The 23448-nt window shown below is 38.4% G+C and overlaps 1 protein-coding gene and 1 non-coding gene across 4 annotated transcripts in view; one reads left to right on the forward strand and one right to left on the reverse strand.

Moving 5' to 3' along the window:
• Positions 1–23448, forward strand: part of LOC139816050 (uncharacterized) — a 76984-nt gene that overhangs the window by 30088 nt on the left and 23448 nt on the right. The window contains exons 2-5 of one of the 3 annotated variants that reach the window (XM_071783370.1): positions 2114–2172; positions 2511–2876; positions 7339–7484; positions 22216–22388. In XM_071783370.1, the coding sequence (XP_071639471.1) occupies positions 7340–7484; positions 22216–22388 (318 nt within the window). In that variant the 5' untranslated portion in view covers positions 2114–2172; positions 2511–2876; position 7339. The remainder of the gene's footprint in view (positions 1–2113; positions 2173–2510; positions 2877–7338; positions 7485–22215; positions 22389–23448) is intronic. The other 2 variants (XM_071783361.1, XM_071783353.1) reach the window with 2 other exon arrangements.
• Positions 7863–7934, reverse strand: Trnae-uuc (transfer RNA glutamic acid (anticodon UUC)). Its single transcript has one exon. It is a non-coding gene; the product is annotated as a tRNA-Glu (tRNA).

Raw genomic sequence — 23448 nt, forward strand, 5'->3', positions numbered from 1 at the left:
TTCCCTCGCGGAACGAAGTTCAAATTAAGAATGCTCCGTCTGATCTACGCGGATTAAGTTCCGGAGAAAAGTTAAATCACTGATGGAATAATTTTATTATTTCTTTTATTTCCTCGCGGACCGTATTGACAAAGAGAGGCAGATTTATTTTTTCTCCCTTTCCGCTCGTCGTTCCGTGAATACCGTCCTTATTTAATAGTACTTCCGCTTTGAAGTGCGATTCGATTGATACTCTTCCATTTTGTAAATTACGAAAAGGTATTACATTGTTTAAAGGTACCAAAAAATATGAGGTTATGCAGATTTAATTAAAGTAACAAAGAGAGAAAATAAAAGAGACAAGGACAAATTTTATAAACCTATTTGACAGTTTCGAGATCCTTTTTCGCAAATATTTTTGAAAAGCCGAAAAAAATCCGTTGCGAAAATATTATAGTCAAATTGGATTTAACGCAATAATATTTCGCTATATAGACTTATGACTAATTGGGAATTAGAAGTAAAAATTTTGTAAATTGTTCTTTCAATAGTTCTTTCTTATTTCAAGTTTATATAACGCAAAGTATTTCTAATTCGCGAAAATTCACGACGAGCGGTAGCAAGTATGACGTGGAAAATTTAGTACCGGAGGTAAAGGATTCGAGATAACTCGTCGTATCGATCTATGACTTTCGCGTTTCCGTCGATGATTTATGAATTTTCCCGGGTATTCAACGAACGGACGCGGGCGACTGACACGAAGATGGAATTCGCCTTTTTGGGCGGACACACCGGGTCGCACGGAAATTATGTCATCCCGTAAATTTCCGCCGGTAGTCGACGCGTCGGCGAGACCCATTGAATGGACCAGCGGATACTGGAAAATTTGCGTAACTGGAAAATCACTCGGCCGCGCGCAGAGATATACCCCGATGCGGGGTATAAAAAAGATAAATTAAAAATTAAAAACCCCGAGTTTAGTAACCTCAGATGGAAAAAATAATAAATTAAAATATCCTTTACTATTAATTATTTCTATAAATTGTATAACTTTTTCGCAAATCTCACTGAAACGCAAATGGTGCTTCATTGTGCATTTTCCCTAGAACGTAATCCATCGTTTCTAATTATTTTCTAAATCTCGATGTGAATGATGCTTCGAGCGCAGAATTACGTTTAATCATTTAATCGGCAATCGATCGGTCTGCTCGTGTCACCGTTTTCTGTGCTTAAACCGCTCCTCTTTCCGCCGTGCTGCCCACGCTGCAACCAATGGCTCGTGGCTATTGTGTTTAGGAAGGCCGCCGATTCTTTCGTCTCTCTCAAATATACGTTTAGCTGAACGAGAAGATTTTCAAGCGCTGCTTTCGACTTGCCGTGGTCCTCGAGAGGTCCTAGTGACAATTATTTCGAGATAGAGCTTATATCTTGTACACGGTCGAGCATCCGATCAATGGTGGAGATCGCGATAAAGTCAATGCCACGTCAGACAAAGGGTTATTGATTCTCGCTCGACGAGAATAAATCTAATTAATAGAATCACAGAGATAAGGCAATGTAGAACTGTGCGTCTCATTAAAAAACAAAAAAAGAAATATCAGAGAAACAATATTCGAAAAACATTTAAAGACAATTTATCATTTTAATATTAACTCTATAAATGTACCAGATTGACTTATAAAAAGATATCTGCGACAGCCACAACAAATTTGACGAGTCTTGTAAAATTGCTCGCTTTTACTGAATTATTATTGATTATGATTGTCGTAGAGATTTGCGCAGAATGAAGATCACACGTGGATTCCACGTGAATCAAAGGAATCAATGACAATTCCATTGAAATGACGCAGGTCACTATATGTGAACGGCGGAATGCGCGTAGATAAATGGAATCGATAATGAGGCTAATTATTCCGCGCTCATTTCGGTACGAAAGTACCTATAATCGCTGATATCGGCACGTACATTCCTATCGACGGCAATACGCGCAACTCGACGACTCTGGTGCCGTTGGCTCCGATAACTTTCGATAATAATTCGTGAGAAATCCAATTACCGCGGCCGCCCCCGCCATCATCGGTCGTATAACTGCCGCAAGTTGATTTCGAAAAGGTTTCCGAAAATTTCATTCTAGTAAAAAGAAGAAACGGGAAAAAACCGCTCCGCTACTTTCACTCGTCTCGTTGCCTTTCGGTATACTTTTAATTAACCGCTAATTGCTCTCCGCTGCACTCGCTGTTACAGCGAGTACACCAGAAACGCTATTACATCAAAGCTTTTTATTTTCCCTGCGCAAATATCAAGCAACGTAATTAAATCGAACAAATGCAGATATTTTCTCTTTAAATGCGCATCCAATTGCAATCCAATTTTTTCACGCAACTATAAATTTCTTTCCTGATTTTGATATACAAATATAATGTTTTTATAAACTTCATAAATTAGACACAACGTAGTTTCGTACAAATGGTCATCAAAAATCACTAATCGCCACGCTCGCAGTCTGAGACGGAATTACTTTTATCGTATAGTCAAACGCGCCGAACGCCGAGCAGGCTCGTGAGACGTTCCACTCGTGCAAACGGGAATACGTCGAACGTCGAGGCGCGTGATGAAGTAAGAAGGGAGGCGGTGTGGTGGTGGTAGACGCGACGGGTTTGCTGGTGCGTGGGTGCACGCGTGTAATGGTGGATCAAGTTGTACGCGCACGATGCAGCTGATGACCTTGAACTCTCTGCTGATGTTCGACCTCGTGTTCCTGTTTTTCCTGTTCCTCGTCGGGGTCTCCTGCCTCGTGTACTACCTGCCGGGTACTCGGGCGCATGCTTTCGCGCCGCACGAGATCATCACGGCGCGAATGTCGCCGCGCTATGACGCACCGATCGACAATGTGTAAGGTGGGTATATAGGAATGCATATATACGATCGGAGACAGGCAGGCTGAGATTATGCGAGGTGTCCCGCCAGACACGATAATCGCGCGCCACAGGCACCGATTTCGCTTTACGCGATTCACGAATAGCCGATAAACCGTTTTCGGTTTTGGAAAATCGATCATCGTCCACGCGCGGGCGCTGAATTGGTTCCGTTATAGGTATCATATTCTCGACTGCCTCTCGATTAAATTGTTCCATTGATGTTTTCGATTTAAAACGTCCGAAGTTGCACAACGCTGATTTGATTACGTACGCGGATTGGAACTTCCTGCGTGATTGTTACACCGTGCAGTTTGAGAGAGATCGGGGCGCCCTGATTAAATCGCGTGAAATCGGAATGGGACCCTGCCGGTCGACGCTGATTGTTCGCTAATTAAATGCCCTACCCGCGTGATCACTCATAACGAATGTGTTAACGTTATTACATGCGCATTTGTCTGTCTCTTGCAAATGTTTCCACGCTGACATTAAAAAAATTTGATTTAGGAATAGCACGCGGTATAGTAACGAAAATTAATAACGCCAACCAATGAAATGTAATATCCGATGCACGTCTGATTAGCTGAGAGCAAGTTATCGGATGATCAGGTCTGTCAAAAGCACTCAAGGCTATCTCTTTCAACTTTCAACTGCGACCGAATTCGGATATTGCATAATTCAATGCTGTTCTGCGTCGGGAATTGCATAAAAGGTGACCGAGTTGCATGAATGGCTGCACGTTTGTCCATTGTATGCCGAGAATAACCTAATACGTGGAACGATCGAACGTGATATAAAATAAATTGCACGCTTGATTGAAATAGCATACATCTTGGATGAAATGACATACGTCTTGTTAAAATTATAATCTTGTAAAATAAATATGACGCTAATAATAATAAAACCGATAGCTGCTATGACATTAACATTTCAACTGTTAAGCTTGACAAGGAAAATGAGTTTGAAAATACATTGTGACAAAATTGACCAATTTTGCGTTAACAAAACGAACAAAACATACATGAAGATGTATCTATATATATATAGTAAAATATTTCGTCTATTTTATAGAGTTAATTTTTATCTTCCACTTCAATAATCGACTTTGCGCGTTTAGTAACGACGTAGACTTCGGCGCCGAATTAGCTCGTTAATTGCTCTCGACGTTTTCCTTTAGCGCCCCGGCTGACTCCATGGAAAACCGGCGACCGGCTTCGCAAAATGGACTATTTGTCGCGGAAAATTAATATTTCCGCGAAGTTTCTTTGCTCTGGTCGCCGGGAGAAATCAAGCTTGATACACGACGCGCTGGAGAGAATCACAAACAGCGATATTAATGAAGAACGAAAGTTTCAAAACTGGATGATGCTCAAACTTTTCGGCGAGTGTCGACACGGATAAAGGATGAAAAAAACTATAAAGTTTTGGATACTTTTTATTAAAAAAGGAACAACATATCATAGTCTTTGCTTCTTTTTCTTCTCCTATATTAAGTTATACTTTTAGCCATCTTAGAACACTACATTTTTAATAAAAGACGACAAGGTCTCATTTCTCATTGTTTAGAATAATCTGGAATCATATAAATTCATTATATCCTAGAATTAAAAAGGAATTAGCTCTAAGAAAATAAAAAAAACGATGGATGTTATTATCGTCAATAATGTAATATCAATTTAAAAGTGAGTAATTGTAAAGGCGAAAATATGATTGATATCGCGACGAGAGTGCGCGAGGCAATATCCGCAATAAATCCTATCGCAATGCAATCTAACGTTTTGAACTGCAGGATGTGTACGAACATCCAGAATATCCATCATCGCGCGCGTCACTATATTTTACGATAGTTCATAGATTAAAAATAATCCGATGGAAAGATAATGCATGATAGAGCCATGCAAGCCAATATCAACACACGAGACAGATATCAATCGCGGAATGGTCACCGTCTGGAGCGAAAGTCTAATCAAGGCGTTTATTGACGCTGTAAATAACCTCGATCGCTATTGCGATCAGAATGCATCTTCTTAATTACTCCCTAATTACTATACTATGAAAGTTACACTTCGGAAATTATGTTTGATTCGTTCTCTCGAAACTTCGTTCACAAAACGAAATTTATGTGTGGTTAAATAGCATGCGTGGTGTTGCGTGCACGCCGAATGGGAAATTTCTGCTGGCGATAACTTCGTAATACACGTCAGTACGGACAGTACGGAACGAGCGATCACGCCCGATCGAATAAAGTCGAACTCGCTGTAAATTGACAGCCGTCGTGCAATGGAGCTAATCACAATTAAAGTCATACCGATATCGAACAAATTGAAAAAGGATCATGCGGTCAAAGAATTACGTGTGATCTGTCTGATAAAACTGGGTTTCGCGAAAGACTAAAAACAAATTATAGAACGAGGTGTTGCTCCGAAAACTTTGTTGACAATTGATTTTCGAAGATTTTGTTACGCGACAAAATATTACACTCACAGTTAATACGTATTTGAGCAGTTTGCAGCTTCGATTACTTTCGTTATTAGTCAGTTCGATCATAAAGTATAATATCGACACTTCGCCGAAGATACCAAAATTGTTGTATTGCGCTGTTTCACGCGAGAAATGAAGAAAAACTTTTCGGCGGAGATCTTACGGTCGTGATTTTCGCACAATAGAGAGGACAATCGCAGCTGACTAACAATAAGTTAGAAGTGCGAGAAAGTGCAGAAGTCCAAAACACGCTCGTGGGACCGAATATATCGGCTCTGAACTATCTGAACTTTAGTTTCGCGGGAAACCCGATAATCTGAAACTTTCATGCGTACGCTCACCGTCCATCGAACTTCTCGATATAACACGCGTTTATTTTATTAGAGAAAGTATGCAGTAATTAAAGATAATCACTATTATCGAGAAAGTTAGATATAAAGTGGACATATATATGCATATATTTCTTTGTCGATTTAATAAAAATGACTCTATAATCACAATAACCATAAAGTAGATAGACATAACGTATTTTAAAGTTACCACTAAAATTTCCCTTCATGATTTTCATGAAACTTGAATATAATTATCGGAATGTATTTTGCTTTTCATGTTAAACAGCTCGACGTCATAATTAGATGGCGGATTAAATTTTAATACAATCCAAACACGACCTATGCCCTATGCGTCGCGCAAACGTGCACGAGACAAGTCCCCTTTCCCGTAACGTGCAGAAATCAGTGAGAAACACAGAGAAAAGCAGATAACGATAGCCCGCGTTACTCTACTTGAAAGAGCAATCGCAGAGGAGAACGCTGCTGAAAACGGGACTGACGTCTATTGTTTTCTCTGACGGTATCTGTTGATTGTTCCTCGAGATGTGCATATGACGTCGAGATTCCCGCGCGTGGTTGCTAGATTTATAAGCAAAATTGCAGACGACCAGAGACAGAAGAACTGCGTCGCCACGTGGGTTGCGTGTGTTTGATTAAAAATAAGCGGGAAAACTCAGGGATTTTTAGTTAAACCGATAAATCTTCCCAACTCTCGATATTCTCTTCTTATATTCCAAAAATGTGGAAAAGATTTCACGAGATAATAGAAAACAGAAAAATTTTAACAAAAAATATATAATTTACGAAAAATATCACAATCCTCAGTTCTTTTCTACTTTTACAATGTTATAATCTTTAAAATGCAATTAAGTTGTATAGGAATTTTCTAATAATTTTTTTCTCGAGATAATTTTGAAAATACGTATTTATAGAAAAAGCCATACAACATAAAAAATAACATGTAAGAAGTATATTTATTATCTGATTTGATCAAATTCTCTAAAATTATATTTGCATTATAGCTATCGAAAAGATATTATTATGGGCATGTTCTTTAACATAAACATGTTGCTTTAATATAAACAAGGCACCATCACATAATAAATTTTCATCGCAAAATGCTCCGTATCTTGCGTTTACACATCGCGTGACATTATCAAGAAAAGAACCTGAGTAATCCTTGCAAAATAATTCTTCATTCGCTGGGACATCAAGTCACGGCGACACACCGAACAAAGGGGCTAATATAAGCGGGACTGAGCAAGCAACAAACCCGATACCTTCAATATGCACGCCGTGTTTGCATTTGTTTGTTCGCGATACGGGCTACACGTTGCCGTCGTGTCGTTTCCCCGATTCTGCGCATGTTCACCCCACAAGGCAAAACAAAGTATCGTCGTCCTAATCCTAGTATTTGAAATCTCTACCTCGCGATCCGCTCAATGTCTTCATCTCACATTTTTACCAAATTTATCACTATTATATTTTTACAAAATTTACAACTACTCTTACAAATTTGTTATTAATTATTTTTACAAAATCATTAACTACTTATTTAAAAAATTCCATAAAGGTATAAGCATTTAAAATTTCAAATAGATAATTATAAAATACTATTTTGTTACTCACAGAATGCCGACGGATGTGACCGGGGGCCCAGGACTCGCAGTAGTGGCAGGGGACGTCCTTACCCTGCGAGGCACAGGACTCGCTGCTGCAGAAACGTGGGCTCTCCTCTGCCAGGCAGCCCAGGCCCTCCAGGATCTTTTTCTATCAAGTAAGTTAAAAAATTCTGTTATACATAATTCATCCCAATATTATCCATAATAAAATATTTCACATAATCTTGACATATAATTTTTGGAGGAAAGAGGAAAAAGTAATAAAGATAGATATTGCTATACTGTATATTGCCACTATATATTGTCACTATATAATTAATATTTAATATAAAAACATTATATTATCTTATTTACTCTTATACATATTTACTTTTGCAATTTATACATTTCCAAAAAAAAAAGTTTTTACACAGATATTATAAATACATTATTAATAAATAATAATTAAACGTGCTATTTTAGTTTTATTGAATAGTAGGAAATGTATAACTTAAAAAATAGTTGCAGACTAAATTTTTGTAAAAAAAAAAATATTCCGGTACCGGGAATCGAACCCGAGCCTCCTGGGTGAAAGCCAGGTATCCTAGCCACTAGACCATACCGGATTATACGAACGGTTGTATAAACTCGATACTACACACGCAGGAAGAAGACAAACGTACTAATCGTGCAATAAATATTACATAATAAATATTTTCTCCCATAAATTGTGTTTTAATAATATGGAAAAAAATGGTTTTCCTAATTGCAAAAATCTAATAAAAAAGTGACTTAACTGTATGTATTTTTTCTCTTTATAATTTCTCGTATTTTTTTTTTAAATACAGAGAACCTCTCATAATTTTTATTCTCAAAATATTAAATGTTGAAAATACACGTAAAATATGATCGTCACCATCACGTTACTATCCTTTCATATTCCCTACTCGAGACTTACGCGGTCTTTTCTGCTTTCGTGGGCATAAAGCAGCCAAAGATGATCCGTCCACAAATCCCAGAGGCTTTTCAGAAAATATTGGTCGAGTTTGTCACGAGCTTTCACTACATGTGACACGGCTTAGCATGTTTCGGATATGAAACACTGTGTGAAGCCGAAACTTTATCACGATCAATGCCACCTCGTAACTCAAAAGAAGCGCCGATAAAAGTGCGAATAAAAAAATTAAACAAGATCGAATAAAATTAACCTCAATGAATAAAAGAATGTCGTACTAACTTAATCTCAGTTAGTACGACAGTTTAACCTCTTGATAAAAATTTTAAAATATTGCTTTTGATAAAATATTATTGAAAATAAAAAAAAAGTATCGATATTCGTTAATGTAAAATTCTACATCACTATACTCTCATCGAGTCATCAGAATTTTAATGTCAATATTGCTAATATTAAAGTTATTACAAATTCCAATTCTTCTGAAAAATTTCATTTTACAGCATTCGTTATTGACGTAATTGATAAGAGCCAATATCGCTTGTATATTTTATTTCGATAAAAATATTGTCACTTGCATCATCCTCGTGACAGCGCTAAAATATTCCATAGAGAGAAAATCCATATCTCCCGGGGAAATATTACACGCAAAAAAAAAACATTTCCATTAAGTACATTGATGTCTTTTTGAATACTTCCATCTCAACATCGCCAACAATATTATAGATATATACGCTCGATTACGTCATCAATTCTCTCCTGCATCATCCTTCTTCACGTTTAAGACGCCTCAAGGGTCGAGGCGAGAGGCAGTGTCATGGTCTAACGAGGCAGTTCTCTTATGGTATCTTCCTCTATATATCCGATTTATTTCACGCATTGACGGCCGTTGGAAAAAATGCCTTCCGTATGACGGGGTGAGCTATAAAAATCGTATCCATCCGCCTCATCTATCCTCCGGCGCCAAAAATTCTCGATCGAGCTACGTGATTGATGATACATCAAGGACTTAGGCAAAGTCTCCCTCCACCCCAGAGAAAGAATAACACCAAGAGTTCATTTATACTCAATTAAACTATTGTATATTGGTTCACCTCCCGTTATTCCTATTATGTAATTTGCATTATTGTGTAATCATGCATTTGTGTTAAAATATAATAACAAAATACAAAGTGGACATATATAAATTTTTCTAATAAAATAGAAAGCAACGTGCAATTCGATGTCCCGGCAAACGAATATTAATCACGCGTGTCTATTGTATACTTCAGTAATTATATAGCTTTATCACGCAATTAATACGCCCGCAAATTTATTGAATTATCGCGCGAATAGTTGGAAAGTGCACGGCTGCATTTTGTGTATGACCGTATGTTTGCTTTACGAATAAATCACGAAACACGTAAATTCCATCCAATTCCATTTCTGGCTCTTTTGTCACGCTGCGATTTTTATTAAATCCAGCGAGAAATCCACACACCGGCAATCGCCCATATTATAATAGTGCAATCGGAGAAACTGCTGCAATGCGCTCGTTAACTAAATTCATTAATATCTCGTCCCGACTTTTTTCTCCGTATACTGAAAAAAAATCGCAATGCATCTGGCGCCGTATGCGTCGTATCCGTATCGCCGCTCTCTGCCGATTCATTTACGTTCCCCGTGGCGATAGGTAAATTTATCATCGCGCGAGATTAACACACTTTCGAGATGTACATCGCTGCGAAAATTACATTGCTGCGAGCGAAATGAAGATAGCTCGACGCAGCGCGACGCGAGACAAACATATTTCTCATGATATAAAATAATATTTAGAAGAGCGCGGCGCATGAGGGGTAGAATTGTGCAAGAAAGATTTTTATTCGCCTCGATATTTAAACGCGGTACGGCGCTGAGAAACTGCAAACGGAATCCGAAATGGGACATTACGTCGCATTCCAGAGGGATCGATAATATCAAATCTGGACAAAGGACAAAGGCCGGGAGATCGGTGGGCCGTTAAACCGCATGTATCGCGACAATTACGACGCTCTCTGAGCAAGTCAAACGTCGGACAGGCGTCAACGTTAAATATTCAATAATTACAAACCGTGTCGAGAGAGACCAGGTATCGTCGTCAAAGAGACACTGCTAATCGAGTAATCGACGACGCTGTCGCAGTATTAATCGCATCATCGAGCAAAGCCACTGTTACGGTAATTGGCTTATCCGTAAGATTACCCTTATGATTTAAACAACTTTACCCTTATGGTTTAAACTTTCCTGTATAGATATTGCACTTTACGGTATTATTTTTAATGATATATACCTATATAACAGAACATTTATTCTCTCTTTTCAACGATTGCTTCTACATCTAGGAAATCTAGGAACATCCCGATCTCAAATCTTCTTTTAACTATCGTAATCCGATAAGATATAGATACTATGAAAAAGCAGAATCTCAAGAAGCAGCTCTCTTTCGGCTAGCTCTTGAAAATTCGCACAAAATATCTCAAGAAATATCTTCCTTAGAAACTTCTGAAAGACTCGAGGAGAACGTATGCCAAAGTCTTTGCTATCTAATGTCGAAAGACGTTAAAACATCTGAAAAATATCGTCGCTTACATCTTCTCTTGACAAGAACTACTTAACAGCGATTAATACTTTTGCTCGATTGCAAAAAGTATCGAGAAACGTCGTGGCACCACATTAATACCTATGATAATCGGAGGGATAAAGATTTGTGAAATAGTAAATTACGGAGATCGGTACGAGTTTGTACTTTTTGCTCGACAGTGCCGGACATCAGACCTAACTAATGGAGGCAGTGAAGTATGGATAGTAAAGCGAAGAAGTAACGATGTATCTTCAGTATCGAAATATCCATCAGCGTCCCCTTCTCTCAACATCGGCGCGAGATTAAACGCGTCAAGCCGCGCTCAACGTTGCGCCAGGCTCTCATTCTTGACTCACATACGCGCGGCTTAACAGGCGTGTTTACAATGTCGGCAATTCGGACCCTCCAGTTCTCTCCCTGAGATTGCCGTGAGGTATCCTGCACGCGATTGCGATGCTCGCATAGCATGACTCACGAGCGCCGTATAATAAGCGGTGCATCGCCCGCACCGCAGGACCCTCGTATCCCGAATGCCGAGAATTCGTCCTTGCATTTGCCCTGAAAACTGGACCTTTATTTTGTTCGTTGATTTTGAACACGTCATGAGCGCGGTTTCTTCAAAATCTCGCAAACTTCTCCGAAAATCTTGCAAGCACCGAGTTTATCAGATGTAATGTAATAAAATAAAGCATCGTGAAAGAGAGAGATAAAGAAAAGGAGAAGAAAAGAGAAAAATATTTTCGTAAATCATAATTATTAACACTGCTCGGACGCCGTGTTTTTGGAGCACTCACCCGAACACCCTGAGACTTTTAAGTTCAAAGGCTTTTTGAAAGCGTTTCTGTGTTACAAGAAATCTACAAAAATTCATGTATCATCTTTAAGGTTTCAAAAAATAATTTCTATACTTACATGGGCCGGAACTGTTGCAATTTTTTTTTAAAAGCTGAAGCCATTTCCGTGGGAATCATAAATGAAAACTCGACTATGCCTTAAAAAGCCCACGGTGTCCGCGCAATGTTAATATTAATATATTAATAATATCTTAATTAAGATAGCGGTATTAAATTTTATTAATATTGCTGAAGCGTTTCAAAGTGAGAGACTGCGATAGCAATATTATTGCATTTCCTAGTTCTGTGTAGAAATGTATAATTTTCTGTATGCACCTCAAAAATCATCCACGCGAGATGATTCGACCGCACATCCTCGAAATAAGCTCACATCAGACCTGTCAGGAGCTCGAAATTATCGCGTAAATTCGCACAGCTGTGAAAGTTTTAAATGCAAGATGTGGTCCCACCACCGTCGAGCGAATTGTTTCCCGTCGCGTAATCGCCTTCGTAGCATCTGCGCCTTCAACTGGCCGACAACAAGAGCCGCTCTTAATGAAGTAACCCTTTAATTTAAAGCAACAATCTATTTATTGATAATACACCTTGTAGAAGAAAAACTCGGAATACGGCGGTGACTCCTTTGGTTACACGTCGTAAAAAGTATACAAGAGCTTTAATAATGTCGGCAACGTATAATCCCTTCGGCGAGAAGTCACCATTCGTCGACGAACAAATAGGGTCACCGGTGTATCCGTGCGTTCACCGCGCCGTGTCTTTGAAATATTCTCATCCACGTTAATACAGAACTCGGCGAAAAGCGGTCGCGTAGTTGCTCTAGATGTTTTCAACCGTCCGTCAAAGGCGCGCGCTTAAATCTCATCCTCCTCGAACGTCGTTTCCCTGGTTCTCTTTACTCATCGCGGTGATTTACTATGAATCGAAATTTCAATTGTAATCAATTCTTAATTAGTCGATTGTAAACGCTGCGCAAGCCAACTCACTCGCATTAATCTTTCAGCAAGAATTATTGTCTTTTTCAATAATTGAAAGAAAATTAAACCGTTAAAAGATTTATAGAGATGTATTTATAACTTCGAAACGATCGATGCAGATAAAATAATAAATTGAAGGAAAAATTTAGAGAGAAATATATATGATTAATGTTTAATAGAAAAATTATTCAAAAAATATATTTAATAAAATGTGAAGAGAACACAATTATTTGGTCCGTTGCTCATTGTTTGATTAGCATTTCTAATTATCACAATCGTCAATTTTTCAGTAATTAGAATTTTTATTAAAATTCTAAATAATTTTCGATTGCAGAATGTGGAAAACTGCATTCATAACAACAAAGGAGAAACGCTCGTGCTGAGCATGCTTGCGGCATTCGCAGATTTAATTTCACCAAGTGCCTATGTGTGGGATGAAAAGGCTGCATCGTAAAAAAGGCAGTAGATTAACATGGAATAAAAATATAGATTCAGGGCAATCGCGGCATAAGGAAGGAGACTCCGTTCTCGTATTGATCTATAGAATATATCTGTACCCATACAAATCTTCCGTTAATCTACACCTGTTTCTATACTACGTAGTTGAAAATATAAAAATATAATCGATCTGAAAGGGGTTAAAGTTTTATCCTCCATTTATTCAAAACAAGACAAACCGAATAAACGAAAGTCGACAAATTTGAATCACTGACAAATTAATAAGTTAATGAATCATTCAAAATAGCGATATTAAAGCAGTATCGAAATCATTCAACGTGTATAACGTGTATAACTTAATGAGAGATGAAGGGTGAAAATCCCGACGATAATCCCGACATATGAAGTTTCCTCCGTTCCATCTCATTTATCTTTGTCTCTCATTATCTATCCACAAAGAGACGACCCTTCTAACTCTCGAGGCGAGCTTACGCTTGCCTGCCTGCCTGTAGAGCCTCTTAAACGGTCTTTTGCAAATTAAAAGCAGACAGTAACTCCAAGAGAAATATTATGATAGTTTTGAGAAATAATACTCGCAGGTAAAATGGTGTGCTATACTCATTAGCGACTGCCGCATTTAATTTTAATAACATGGTCTTTGATAAATTGTATATAGATCTCTATTCTGGAAAATCTCTATATCCGGCAAAAACGAGCTTATATATAATTTTAAACATCTTTATATATAATCGTGAAATTATCGGTCATTTAAAAATCAATAAGGGTTTCCTTTCCTACCGCAAAAATTAATTAACAAAAAGTCATACAACTTTAACAGTTGTAAATTATTCGTCTTACTTGTGTTAAAAAAAAACGTATCAGATCGCTAATCTCTATATATTCCTATTTTGCGATACTTTTGTAATGTTTCAAAAACCACTAGTCAGATCCTGATATTCAAGGCAGTTGAGATCTATTTCGTGATTAAACGAAACACGACAACATCCACTTATTTATTTATTTTAATGTTATACGCAACAAATGTTATACAATCGTTTAATAGAATTAAATATATTTTTAAAAACATTAATTAAATTGAGTGGCTTGAGTGCTAATAAAATCAAAAGAATTCTGTCTCTTTATTAGCTGTGTAAGATTTATTGCACACTTATTTTATCTTATTTTTAATCAAATTCTTCTCAATTTCAATTTTCCCTTTTTTCTTCTCAATCTACAATATATTAATCTGGAATTTTCCTTAAAATAAAATAACGATAAAAAAATCAATGCACTGTAGTTAAATCAATGATATATGATACGAAAAGTGTAAAGTACGTGAGCTGAAGACTAAACGAAAGAGAAATCGTATTCAAGTGGCACGCGCCTAGCAATTGAGACTTGAACGACCGTATCCAGCCACCGTATTCATCGAAGACTTTTATTTCCGATTGTTCGAGCGAATCAGCCGGAGCTGATTTTATTCAACAATAGCATTGGTTTACGGCGAAAATGTTTGAGAAATTTTAAGAACTTATTCTCATAATGATCAACCTTATTATTTCTTTATAGAAGAATTCTTCGTAAAAGATAATTTTGTGACGTTATTACTGCGACATAAAATGTCTTTTGTCGTAAAATCGCTGTCGTAAATTTCCCTGCCACGAATAAACAAGACTCTCGCACAGATAAAAGACCGTCTTCCATTATTACTACTTTCATTATTCCCTACTGTGTCTGTTTGCTTGTAATCAGTTCGTGTTACATGTCAGAGGAACTTTCTTAACAACGCCGTTAACATATTTCACCATATATTCTCTCCACCACTGTAACATACAATTTAGGATAATGACTTTATGAGGAGAGATGGTATATTATATCACGATAACAGCATCATCGGTTCGCTACGTTCATAACTCGATCATCCGCGCGAGCGCGAGATTCCGTGATTCCCTCCTTCAAACTCATCTTGAGCGCGCGGCGCGTGGGAAATGCCTGCTCGTCTTCCACGTTCTCTCCGCCGCGCCGCCCTTCGATGGTTAGCGACTTCCATCTCGATCATTAATTACGTTTCGCCGTCGCTGCAGCCGAAGTCAGGACCGCGGCGGTACACTTCGAACGTCTTTCGCGTTAACGACCTTTCTAACTCCTCTTTCACAGTTTGCCAGTACATAGCGAATATTCGCGCCGACGGGAAACATTCCACATTTTGATGAACCACTCAAGCTCCCAATTACATCCAAAATGTAAAGTTTATGCTGCGACACAAGAAGCTTTAATTTTCGACCCCAGTCCAAATCTTACATATCTTTGTCAATTATGCGTACCTACTGCGTTCTCAAATAATCGTATAATTTGTCAAAAGATTCTAAAATTATTACACAATAATCTGAGAATGTAATCTAAGTTTCTATCATGTTTTTAAATTCGCTGTAATTGTAATTAGGATACAACTTGCAATAAAAAAAAAAGAGAAACTTAACTAAAAAGATCTTAAATTTCGTCTTTGACAAAACGTCCTCTGACTAGAGAGACCTGTGGCGTTTGAGGAATCTCGTCAACGGGTTTGCAGTCGTTTGTTCTCAATTCATTCATAAGATACCGCATATGCTCAGAACGGCAGGTGGAACGGGAAAAGCTAGTAACGTCGAGAAAAATGGTAGATGTATGTAAATGTACGCGGCATATTTTACAGTGGTACGTCCCCGGGGGTTGGTTTCTCCGGTTTCTCTCGAAGAAGCCGACATTGAGGGTTGCAGGGATGAGCGACCCCGGTATACGCCCTTAAAGGGAGATGTAACGTCTAATGATCTGCCATCTTTGTGCGTTATTTGCCGCCGGCAGGCTCGGAGACCTCGCGGTTAAATATTTACCGCACGAATTTTCCGCGTCGCACCTTCCCCCCGGTGCCATCAACGACGCCTTAATCCTTTCCCTCGCGTTCCTTTTTCTCCAACGCTTCGCATCCAGACGATAATTACATTGCCATATTACCGTTGACGGCCGAATCGATTTGCGGCAACGGGCGACTTGAACGCCAACTAACTAATGTAATTTAGTAACTGCCAACATACTAATTCGCCTTCCGGACATTTCTCGTTTCCCGACGTTGTTTTCCGTACATTGAAAAATCCTTACTTTTCCGAGCATTCTTGAGTAAACAACATTACATCTTGTTCGTCCTCTAAGAAAATCCAAAGTTCTTAACTTCAGTATTAACGATCGCGATGAATCACAGTTGAAATAAAGACGTGAGTTACTTCCATGCTTTGTCTGTGCTTGATATTATCGTCTCTTATTAACATCACAAGTTTAGTAGTAAAACTTAATCTAAATGAATCTAGAGAAAAGAGAATGTATTTTCTTTTTTAAATATAAACTTTGTTAAATATAATTCATATTATACTTACTTCTTGTAAAATTATACTAATCTTAGTAGCATTTCTTAGCGATTCTATAGAATACAAATGTTGTTACGTCAATCAATGAAAACTTTTCTATGTTGAAAAAAAGCGCCGAATCTCCAAGAAATGTAATCGGTGCACCACACGTTATACTGTGCCTCCTATCGCTTTTTTCTTGATTCAAAACTGTGCCTATTTCACCCGCGAAACACAGGATTGCCATTAAAGGTACAGACACTTGCAAATGTGTATTTGTTTCACTGTAGGACTAGTAGCATAGCTAATGCAACCACAGTTAAGTCCTGCAAAACTTTGTTCGGTCAACCGATGCAACGAACAGCTGCCAGTGAAAAACATTCGAGCAAAGCTTTCAAATCCATAACAAAGAGCGGTAACGGTTTTGCACTCTTCTCGCCTAACAATCAAATACTAAAAAGGACCAATTTTTTCAACAAATAGTGTCACTTGTCTGTCACTTGCTATTCGATACGTGTGTAATCCGCAATCAATGTAATCCGCAACGCGTTTGTTACAATGAGATGTGCATCTTCGTGCATGTAAATCGTCGCGCCTACTGTAGCGAAAAGTTATGCGAATAGCGGAAAGTCGTGGAATTTCAGTCATTTCCCACGTTTCCTCTCTTATAAAATGAAATTCCAACCACGCTGAAAACCGACGCTTTAGTATTACCGTCGCGCGTTAGCTTTGCATGTTGAGTCTTGCGCGCGACACGTACGTTTTACACGGTGATTTCTCGATAACCCGCGGTTGACCTAAATTTTAATAACGTTAGAGCTACGGTCCAGTAGCGGTCATGAAAATATGCCCAACATAAAGACTCGCGTTTTGCATTGAAAACAATATTATAATTTTGTATAAAGAAAAATCTAACTTTATATATCTTAAAAAATACGTGATAGATAAAATATTAAAAATATATCTCCACTATACATATATATTCTTTACAAAAAATATATTAAACTTGCTTTGCGCTATTTTAAATTAAATCTGACATTTTAATTAAAAAAAAAAAGATTAGACATTGTGTGATAGATTTGGGGGTTTGATACTAAAATTTATTAAAAATGCTTCGCAGGAAACTCGTATCGTAAACTTTAAGACTACAAATTTTACCTTAAGTACCTATACAAATTTTTGATTATGCTAATACCAGATTATGCTAATATCTAGCTCTCGCGACAAGCCACGCTGCAAGTATAAGAGCCAGATGGAACATATTTCTCTTCCGCACTCTCAAGTGGAAAGAGACGCGTCAGTATCAGGCTCCTTTTTAAAATGCTCGCGCCAATAACGCCGGCTCTGATCCGCAGGGAACTCGTATCGTAAATCGTGGACCGCAAAGGCGAATCGACTCGACATTTTCCGCGGCTTTCAGATTTTTTTTCTTTTGCGAGAGATGTATCTAAAGCTCGAAGCTTCCTCCGCTCCCCGAGATATTTTTTTGTAAAAGGTGATCTTGAGAATTAAATATGTTTCAAAGTACCCGTTAATAAACTTTTCTTAGAACGAATCACACGTAATATTATTTTATAGATAACTTTATTTATTTTTTTTGCAGATTATTCCGTAAAATTCAATTATACTTATATACTTGTCGGTAATATTTTACTCGAGTTATTTCCGTCGGCTGTTGATTTTCGCGACCTGAAAAATCTTCCTCCGCTCGCGCGGCGCATTTCCTCATTTCGCGCAACGCGATTTTTCCCCGCCAAAACGGTCACCCATCGAATTACTCAGCAGATACAAGAGGCACTAAATAGAGGCGGGAATAGGGAAAGCCCAGAAGGATTGTAGAGGGTAGATTTCAAACGGTCAGTGTTTATAGGACAGACAGAAACGAAGGGCTCTAGGGAACTATTCATCAATGTCGAAACACGCACATATATGTGTACGTGTACATTCATACGTGTAGACAAGGATACATCCTCATCCTCGATGCTGTCCACACACGTACGCACGCCTACGTCACACCCACGCGAACGGGACACCGTCCTGGAATCCGCCAACGCGGTTAAGAAATAGGTGAACATTGCGGTGCTTCATGAATCTCTAAAACAATCTCCGGACGCTCTCAATAATGCGGGGTGTCGATAGGAGCTCGAGATAATGAATGTTATCAGTTCTCGGGAAACCTAATCCTACTTTCCGGAATTACAACCTAATATCTATTTAATTCGACAACGTAAATGTGGCTCTTTCTTCCGCCGGACATTTCATTGCGCAATTCCCGAGGGATTGAAAAAGAATTATTTCAAACATAAAAGGAATGATCTAAAATTAATTTTTCCACGATATATCATTAAATTTAATCTCATTAATTATGTCTCATTTTTAAATTAAACTCGGATTATATTTAAAGATTTTTGCCAGAGAGAAAATACGTCGGATAGCAGACTCTGAGACGAAATGGGACTCTAAGTTAGGACTAAATATATTAACGGACTTTCTATTTTATATATTTCTTTTCTTTTTATTTAGTATAGACTGTTAGAAATGTTAAATTTATTCACGTGAATATTTCAGTCGCCTATCCTAAAATCTTGAAGAAAAAAAATATATATACATTTATAGATACTTCCATTTTTGAAAAAGATTTGAAGGACCCGGGCTATTAGGTATCCATAACGCATTACTGCCTGAACGAAGATCGATGGAAGACAGACACAATGCGATGTAACGCGAAGTCTGCTTTGACCTTTCGCGGCGCGGAGAGATATGATGGGATGTAGAAAGAGCGACCTAATGTTTGAAGTATACGCACGAATCATCAATCATGTATGAGAACCTCGCGAACACGTTTATGATTGTATGCACCGAAAATTCACCTCATATTAGTAAAGCAGTTACAATAATTTACCGACAGTAATTAATGTTGTGCGTTAATTGCACTTGAAAGACTCACTTGCACCTTCGGCATACTTCAATAAACAAAGAGAAATGTAAAACTCTATGATGCATTCAGTAACCACTTATTAACATATTTTAATGGCTTTCGCTATTAATTCATGGAAACTACGAATATTACAAATTTTTAACATATGCAAGAATGTAAAGAACTGTTATATAAAAGAATATTATTTTAAAATAAAATAACAAAAAATTAAAAAATATATATTTAGAGATAGATCAATAGCACATATTTATTCTATATTTTTCTCCCTTCCCGCGTGAAAATTCGTATATAAATAACAGTTTTATATTAAATCTCGCGAACAGTAAACCTTTTTTTGTGCGAGAGAATTTCATCGACTTTCGCCAAGCAGAATGTCCTGCAAATAGCGAGTTTGTGTTTTGTTGCACATGCTGCATACCTACAACAAGTAGATTGTCGTGACATTAGTTTCGAGGACTTGCGTCCCATAGAGCAGGAAATCGCACCTCCGTCGACGATCGGATTCCGCCGCCCAAACGAGTCCGATCGTTTACAGAGATTGACTACTAGTGCAACACACAGGGCGAAATAACATTGACGGTAACAAAAACAGACAGTGATAGATGACGCAAACGCTCGATACCGCTGTACAGTTTATCCAGTATATTTCTTCCCATCAACGAAATGCAAATGACATCGATAATTAACGTGTTTATTATGCAAATTGATATTTTCAAAAACAACCAGACTAAACTTGCAACAACGCGGTGGCACCAATCAGATTCCGTTTGCGTTCGATTTTATTTGAAAAGCGTATAATGTGTGTAATGTTTTTTTACATGTAATTCAATTTTAAACGCATCTCTATAGATACGTGCGAATTGAAGTGACATGGAAATGTTCCGCTAATTATCAGCCGATGTGATTGCGCGAGTCGTCTCTCTCCATCTAGGGATTAGTCGAGATTTATCAGGGAACACGTCGATCCCGTTCAGATCCACCTAATTTCCTTAGAGCTTAAATCTTCGGAGAACGGAAATAGTTTATCGCTGGGAGCGTCCCATCCGATGCGTCTCTGCTTTCTAATTTACACGGAAACCTGTCCGATCGTTCGCGGAGATTGACTACTGGCAGAATTAGAAATTGCGTCTCGTATCGCTAAACGAAACTGCATTAAAAAAAAAAAACGACGATACGAACGACGATACGAAAATGTCACACATAATTGTCACGTAGTAACGTGCATTGGTTTGAAACATTTTAAACGGATATGTAGATCCTTGTTTCTACAGTCAAAATGAAATACGACAACGATATAAGCGTATAGGCACGCATATTAATTCAAGTTAATCGAGCGTGCTCAGTATTAAACGTTTAACGTGTCGATTCTGGCAGTCTGCGCTAATTTCCTTAGGGCGCTTACGGGGACACGGCGGAAGAGGAAGAATTTGTCGGTCGGAGCGCTTAGCTAAATTACCAGGGAGTACTCGCGGGAGAATATTCTCCGTGTCAAGGCGCTTTAGCCCACCATTAGGCTGTTAATGTCCGTGACACGCGCAGAATTAGCACCCCAATGGCGAATTATACGGAATTTATAACGGGAGTAGTATAATGGATGGTCTAACATTTCAGACCAGGCTGTTTGCCATTAAACAAAAGTGAGGTCCGTGTGGAAAATGTGGCGTTATTAAGACATCAGAATGAAATGCTGCTTACAAGATAGCTGTGGAGTAATACTTGAAAGTTCTAATACATCCCTTTAATACAGAAATTACGGCAAAATTCGATCTCGATCATTTAGTACAGATGTTGGAGAAATTGGCGATCGTAAAAATGAAAATACAATTACGAGTTTGCGGAAAATGCGATTTGCAGGCGGAGAAGAGGTCGAATTCATTCGCGGTTTCCTCAATCTTCCTCGACCTCGACGTGATTTCCTTTCAATTATGTTTCAAACGTTCGACACAATTTCTGAGAATAGGATTTCAGAAAAACAGCTTGAGAAGACAGCGAAGACGTTGAAAAGAAATACAACGCGTTAAAAACGATAACAAATGATCCGAATTGGCGTGGGCGCGCGATCGCGGTAAATAAACCGGGCAATTTCCAGAAAATCCCCTTGTCGAGTGAGGATCCCCTCGTGAGCACCTGCGACCCCAACTCCGTCTGCCTTTAAGCTTGTCAGCCGCTCCGTAGGCTATAACTAGTCGAAGAATTAATTATAACCCTAATCCCTCTCCGTAAGTAGTTTGGCACATATATGGCCGATATCACAGCTTCCAGCGACAAATCGCAATTATACAACATACTACAGTCGTACCCAGTGAGTCAAAGCATACCAGACTGGTGTCTCTAAAAATATGTTTCTATATAATTATATGAATACCTCATACGATTAAAATAAATAAAGAGAATTTTTGCACAAAAAGCTGTGTCTGAAAGACTTCGTTTTTTTATGCCATATCATATAGAGATTTTATCCGTACAAAATTCAATTTTCATATTTTTTAAAAATGAATGAATTATAAATAAAAACGAATATACGTACAATTTTATATTTAAACGTAATTCATGCCTTTCAAAAAATTTAATATGAATTATTAATAATTTGCCTTTGCTCTTTGCGTATTTATTTATAAAGAAAATGATAAATTACGATCATTTTAGCGAAATATTTTTACAACCATTCTCGATTTAGAGACATTTTTGCTGATTCTTCACTACGTTATTGTATAGATAGAAGTAAGTTTGTGGTTCTGACAACAATCTTATATTTTCTATTAATATTTGTTCTAGATGGAGGAGTGGTGGGTGGTTCGAGAGCAGGACCAGTGGTGACTCCGCATACGCTGGAACTGACACCACGTGGTAGGGTTTTGCTGCAGCTCGCACCGCCGGAAACTGCTCGGGCGTACCTGCCGCCAGAATATCGACCCGGCCGCGTATATTCGGACACGGATTCGGAAAAAGTACGTCACATTCAGCACACAGTACTTAATGACGCGCCATTAAATCAATAACGAATTGCGCTCTGATCTGACGTCCGTTACGCGAGAGACTTTAAAGTGGGCGTTCCGACGTTTGTTACACACTTACTATATAAGTAAGTGTGTAACTTACTTTAAGGCTAATTATAAATTACAGCTGAAATTTTGAACGACTTGTATTTTGTACTGATTTTCTTTGCCTTTTACGAATTTCCTCTCAATCTACTTACGCAATGCGTATTGTTATCTGGATTTATGAAATGTTTGAGCTTTCGACTGTTCAATCACGATTATGCGATATTATACTGATAAAGGTAAACAACCGAAACAGAGTCGAATAATTGCGCGTCGCGAAATTAGATATGAGGATCAAGAAACGACGTGACAAAACACGTTTGTCATGGAACATCTCAATTTCTCCGATCGTTCAATTATACGCGAAAGCGTGTATAAATGATAGCGGTATTTACGGAAGGGCGAGGCCGATGGTATAATTAAAAGAGCACCCGCGCGCCGGAGAATTATTAACGTATCCTATTAAAATCCTTTCAACGCGAAGAGGATTAAGCCGCCATAGTCGTCCTTTGACGGCTCGACGACTTTTTATTTGCTCGACTTCCGCGTTTCAGCGCCGGGTGAATTTTTAACGGGGCCGCGCCGCGCCGCGCCGAGGCCGACCGTTCGAAGAACTCGAAGAACGAAGAGAGATGCAACAGAGACTGAAGCCGGTTTTTGTGTACTTTTAGCAAAATCCTAGCGCCGTTCCTATGGCCCCTCTCACATTTTTTCAGGCACGTCCGTCGGATTTTCTCGCGCTCTCTCTCTACCACCCTCCACCCTCAGCAATCTTTTTCACTCCCCTTTATAGCGCCATCCTTTCTTCTCGTTGACGGCTGGACGGAGCCTCGTTGTTTCAACACGAACACCGGTATATTTATCTCCTGCAGATTAAAGGGAGAACAAACGACGCGCACGATAAATAAACTTTGGCCGTATCGTTCTTTTATATCGCCAAATTCCAAAGCCTCTCCTTATCTCACCC

Source organism: Temnothorax longispinosus, chromosome 1 (genome assembly GCF_030848805.1).
Source record: "Temnothorax longispinosus isolate EJ_2023e chromosome 1, Tlon_JGU_v1, whole genome shotgun sequence".
NCBI lineage: Eukaryota > Metazoa > Arthropoda > Insecta > Hymenoptera > Formicidae > Temnothorax > Temnothorax longispinosus.